Source organism: Capsicum annuum, chromosome 4 (genome assembly GCF_002878395.1).
Source record: "Capsicum annuum cultivar UCD-10X-F1 chromosome 4, UCD10Xv1.1, whole genome shotgun sequence".
NCBI lineage: Eukaryota > Viridiplantae > Streptophyta > Magnoliopsida > Solanales > Solanaceae > Capsicum > Capsicum annuum.
This window is the reverse complement of record NC_061114.1, coordinates 184,158,016-184,163,416: the sequence shown is the minus strand read 5'-3', so window position 1 is coordinate 184,163,416 and position 5,401 is coordinate 184,158,016. Positions and strand designations below refer to the sequence as shown.

The 5,401-nt window shown below is 33.0% G+C and overlaps 1 protein-coding gene across 1 annotated transcript; it reads right to left on the bottom strand.

Moving 5' to 3' along the window:
* Positions 1-671: 671 nt before the first annotated feature.
* On the bottom strand, positions 672-3,236 carry LOC107856406. Its single transcript, XM_016701424.1, has 5 exons — positions 2,342-3,236; positions 1,725-1,951; positions 1,227-1,568; positions 920-1,106; positions 672-763 (listed from the first exon to the last, which is right to left on the bottom strand). The coding sequence occupies exons 1-5, from the start codon at positions 3,234-3,236 to the stop codon at positions 672-674; spliced, it is 1,743 nt and encodes a 580-aa protein (XP_016556910.1).
* Positions 3,237-5,401: the final 2,165 nt, after the last annotated feature.

Here is a 5,401-nt window from a genome sequence, read left to right as displayed (position 1 = left end):
AGATCCATTGTATCCTTTCTTTGTGAAAGAAATATGCCATCAACTTCCTATTTCACCTCAAGACCAAGAAAGTAATGCAACATTCCCAAATCAGACATATCAAAATTCTTCATCATGCAGTCTTTAAATTCAGTGACAATGGACTCACTTGAACCCATATATATCATATCGTCTACATAAAGACATACAACTAGAAAATCATTTTCACCTCCTCTTTTTATATAAAGAGTAGGCTCATTGTTACCCCCTTCAAAGCCACTCTCCTGGAAATAAGAATCAATTTTGAAGTACCATGCTCGTGGCGCTTGCTTCAAGCCATAAAGTGCCTTTTCTAACCTCTAAACCTTATCTTCTTTACCATTTACTACAAAACCTTTAGGTTGTGAGACATAAACTTCCTCTTCCAAATCACCATTTAAAAAGGCGGATTTAACATCAAATTGGTACACTGACTAATTTAATTTTACAGCCAAGGCTAAAAAGGTTCTCACAGTTTCAAAGCAGGCAATAGGAGAAAAAGTTTCGTCGAAGTCAACACCTTGTTGTTGAGAATAACCCTTTGTAACAAGCCTTGCCTTGTGTTTTTGAATGCTGCCATCTGCATGATATTTGGTTCTAAACACCCATTTGAGCCTAATAGTCTTCTTTCCTTTGGGCAAATTTACCAAGTCTCAAGTCTGATTCTTTTGAATAGCTAACAGCTCTTCCTCCATAGCTTTGCACCATTTATCCTCTCTTTTAGCATCTTTAAAGAAAATAGGATCTGAAACAAGTAAAGCAAAAGTACAAGATGTACTGTCAGCATAGTTGGGATTTGGTTTTCTATCCCTTGTTGATCTTCTTAATAGAGTTGGCTTAGCTGAAGTTTCTTTTAATATTGGAGAAGTTGGTGGTGCAACTCATGAGGTAGTCGATAGACCTGCCAAACCAGGATCTGCCAAACTATGATCTGCTATATACTCTTGGTCAACAATATTGTCAGAAGGCAATAATTGAATATTTGAACATTCATTTTTAGAATTAAAGTTCCATCTTGAATCTTCATTAAACACAACATTTCTATTGACCGTAATTTTGCCACTCACTGGATTATATAACTTATAAGCCTTGGATTGTGTACTTTATCCAACAAAGATACATTTTTCTCATTTTTCATCAAGCTTATGTCGATCTTGTGACTTTATGAACACATAAGCTATACAACCAAAGACACGTTAATGGCTTACCTTGGGCTTGTTACCTCTCCAAGCTTCATATGGTGTTTGATTATTCACAACCTTGGTGAGGGAAATATTCAGAAAATAGACCGTAGTGGCAACAGCTTCAGCCCAAAAACATTTTGGTAAACTTCTCCCTTCCATCATTCTTCTGCCCATCTCAACAATTGTGCGATTCTTTCGTTCGGCTACACCATTCTGCTCTGATGTAAAAGGTGTTGTGAGCTCCCGATGTATTTTATTTTCTTCACAAAAGGAACTGAATTCTTTAGAAATAAACTCACCACCTCTATTTGTCCAAAGAGTTTTGAGCCTACATCCACTTTGCCTCTCAACAAAAGATTTAAATTTCTTGAAATTGCCAAATGTTTCAGATTTAAATTTCAAGAAATATATCTAACTCATACGACTATAGTCATCTGTAAAAAGTAAAAAGTATCGACTTCCCCCTAAGGACTCAACACTCATTGGACCGCACAAATTTGCATGAACTAACTCAAGACGAACAGAAGCTCTCCAAGACTTTCCTATAGGAAAAACCTTTTTACTTTGTTTTCCATAAACACAACTTTCACAAAAATCAAGATTCTCAACTTTTGGCAATCCAAAAACCATTTCCTTTTTAATCAATAACTTTAACCCATTAACATTTAAATGCCCATAACGTAGATGCCATAGTCTAGTTTCATTATCACCAGTAGCTACAATCGCACATTTCTCGACCATTGAAACTTCTAAAGGAAACATTTTATTGTTAGTCATTGGAACTTTAGCAATGGTTTTCCCAAATTTCTTATTTTTTATAGTGCAAACACCATCGTCAAAGAAATCGAGTATCCGCTAATCATTAATTGTCCTATGCTAAGTAAATATGAGATAGACTAGGAAGAAACATCACATCTTCTAAAATGTTAGCATTACCTTGGCTAGTCATGATGCTAATAGTACCTCTGCCTTCAACCTGAATCTTCTTGTTGTCTCCTAGCCTTACGTCTGACTTTTTGAACTTATCGAGCTCCTTGAACAAAGATATTGTTCCAAACATATGGTTGGAACATCCACTGTCCAAAAATCAAGCATAGTTAGGAGTCTTTTTTCACAATAAAGGTTCATGAACAACTTACTTTCACCATCATTTATCTCCGCAAAGCTTGCTTGGCTATTTTCATCCTTTTGCTTTTGCCAGCAATAAGCTTCTTTATGACCTGGTTTTCTGCAGTAGTTACGTAGAAACGTTCTGTTATGCTTCTCTTCATTTGATCCTCCTCTATCCTTACTCCTTTCTTGGCCTCTTCCACGACCTCTTCCTCGAAAGCCATCTCTGCCTTGGCCACGATTTGCAAAGTTTTCAAACTTATCCTTTTTAGGAGTGGACTCCCCCTTCACCTGAAATGCCTTCTCTTCATTTTTCTCATGTGACCTTAGGATCCTCACTTCATGAGCTTGCAAAGAACTTATTAGTTCAACAAAAGTATAATCAGATAAGTTATGAGATTCCTCTATCGCAGCAATATGTTCAAACTTTGGAGTAAGACTCCTTAAAACTTTTGCTACAATAGTTTCCTCAGATATATCTTCACCATAAGACTTTATTTGATTAACAAGAGAAGAAACTCTAGACAAATAAGTCTGAACAGATTCATTACTTTTCATAAAAAGAGTTTCAAAGTCATGACGATAAGTCTGCAATTTTACCGTAATCATCCTGGCTGAACCTTGAAATTCCTTCTTCAAAATCTTCCATGCCTCCGAAGATGTAGTTGCTTCTGCAATTCTTGCAAAAATTGTGTCATGGACTGCTTGTTGAATCAGTAACAATGCTTTGGCGTCATTCTTTTTTATCCCTTTTAATTTTTCTGCCTCCTCGTCAGAGCCTGCTTGATCCACAAAGTCTACTTGCACCAGCTCCCAAACTCCTTGTGATTTGAAAAGAGTTTTCATTTTGATACTCCAAAACTCATACTTTTCACCAGTAAAAATTGACATGAGTGGTTGTGAAACCTCATGATTCACTTCCATTTCAAAAAGAAATCGGGCTCTGATACCAGATTTGTTGGAAAGGAAAAAAAGAATCTAAATCAATAGCTGGACAGAAACAAAACGAAGAGAAGAAAATACTGCAGTGATTTCTTTTTTTCTGATTACATATGAAAGTAAAGAGACATGCCTATAAATAGGCTCAGAATAAACTGAAAATTCTAAATTTTTATTGACTAGCTAATAATCTGCAACACTATCTAACTTGCTAAAATTTTGGAAACTAACTAACAACTCACTAACTTCTTGAAGACGTGGTCAAGAATCTTTTTAAATCATTTCTCAACATTAATCAATATCGTTAAGATTAAAATTTGGTGGGTTGAAACATATCTTCTAGAATAAATGATCGAGTTTGTTAGAATCCTTGAATGCTTCTTTAAGATGAAATAGTAACCCATCTTTTGAATCGAGTTAGTTCTTTGTTAATTAGTAACTTTGGATTAATAAAACATAATTTTTTTGTGGAAAACCGGCTTTATTAATTTTGTATATGGTAAATCAAATTTTACTCTATTTTATTTATTTATTTATTAACTAACATTATTATTATTATTATTATTATTATTATTATTATTATTATTCATTAATTTCAAATAAAAGAGGACATTTCGCAAGCCCTCTTTTTAGAATTTCTAACTTCAAAAAATATTTTATTTTTAGCTGCATCGTAATAAATAATAAATTCTCAAACCATTATATATTTAAAAAACTATATATTTTTTATCTATTCATTAGTGTAGGTTAATTAGCCATCTTACTTACTCTTATTTTTATAAACTTTGATTAAAAAAAAAAAGCAAAAGAGTCATGTTTTTTAGAATTTAAAAAATGTGGGGTTCTAAACATAATTAACTTTTTAATTATTAATTGAAAGCTTTTTTTTTAAAAAAAACTTTAAATAACTTTCTTTTTGACAAAATATGGTTACATCATTTTTAGGAGGAGTTATAAAAAATTATCTTAGGTAATTTTGAAAAAAATAGGCCTTATGACGAGGTTTAATATTATTATTGTAACGAATTAGCAAATATTATCTTATTAAAGACAAATATTTCTTTTACGTCTTACCTGTATCTTAATTTAATATTTAACTTTTTAATCTAATCTAAGTTTGACCGGTTAACCGTAGTTAGCGGATCCTCTAAGGTGCCTAATCCCTCCCTTTAGGATAATTAGAATCCTTATCTAGAATTTTAAGTTCGTAGACCTTAAAATGAAGTCTTTATTTTTTTTAGATCACTTAGTATATAATAGGTGTCCTAATTTACCGTTGAACTACTTCCTAAGGCAGTGAATGGTGAAAAACAACCCAAAAGTGACGACCTGGGTGATGACTTATCACCTAAATGACGGTCCGTCAACCCTGGTCGTCAACTGATACAATTATACAATTTTTTTTTGGGATTCTTAGGGGTATTTTGATCTTTCCCTCACTCCAAAAACCTTTCACATGAATTAAATCACCCCTTAAGCGTTATTAATCAATCACTATCAGTTATAAAACATCAAAAACTTCCTCTTCACTCTCAAAAAAAGATCAAACTAGGGTTTTCTCCAAGAACAAGAAATTCAAGAAAATCAAGCCTTAAGTTCAAGATTTCCAAGGAATGAATCGAGATTCGAGTTCTTCTCTTTAAACTAATTAATTTGACGTACGTGGGGTTTATCCTAAAAACTACATGGGCTTGGAAACACTAGACCATGATTTAAAGATTTTCAAGCATGATTTTAGAAAGTGGTTTTGGAATACATGATTTTATTATGCAATATTAATGTTCAAATGCATTGTTGATTTGGCCCTTAGGTCTTTCCCATTAAATTAATTTACATGTATATGTATATGTATGAAAAATTCCGATTTGAAGATTGTTTGAGACCATAAATTATGAAATCCCTTTCTTGTGATGACTTTAAATTTTTGATCTTATTGTGAATGATTTGATATGCATGATTTATGGCTTGAAAATAGTTTACTCAAATACCATAGTATTCTGAGCATTATTTAGAGATTTTGAGAGGGAGTTTCTTTCAGAGAATACATGTTTTAAAGAGTTAAAAATGGGCATAAAGAGGGTTAGTGGTTACCCAATGAAGGCTTGAGTTCAAGTAACTCTTATTCTAAAACCGTATTTGACAATACGGGC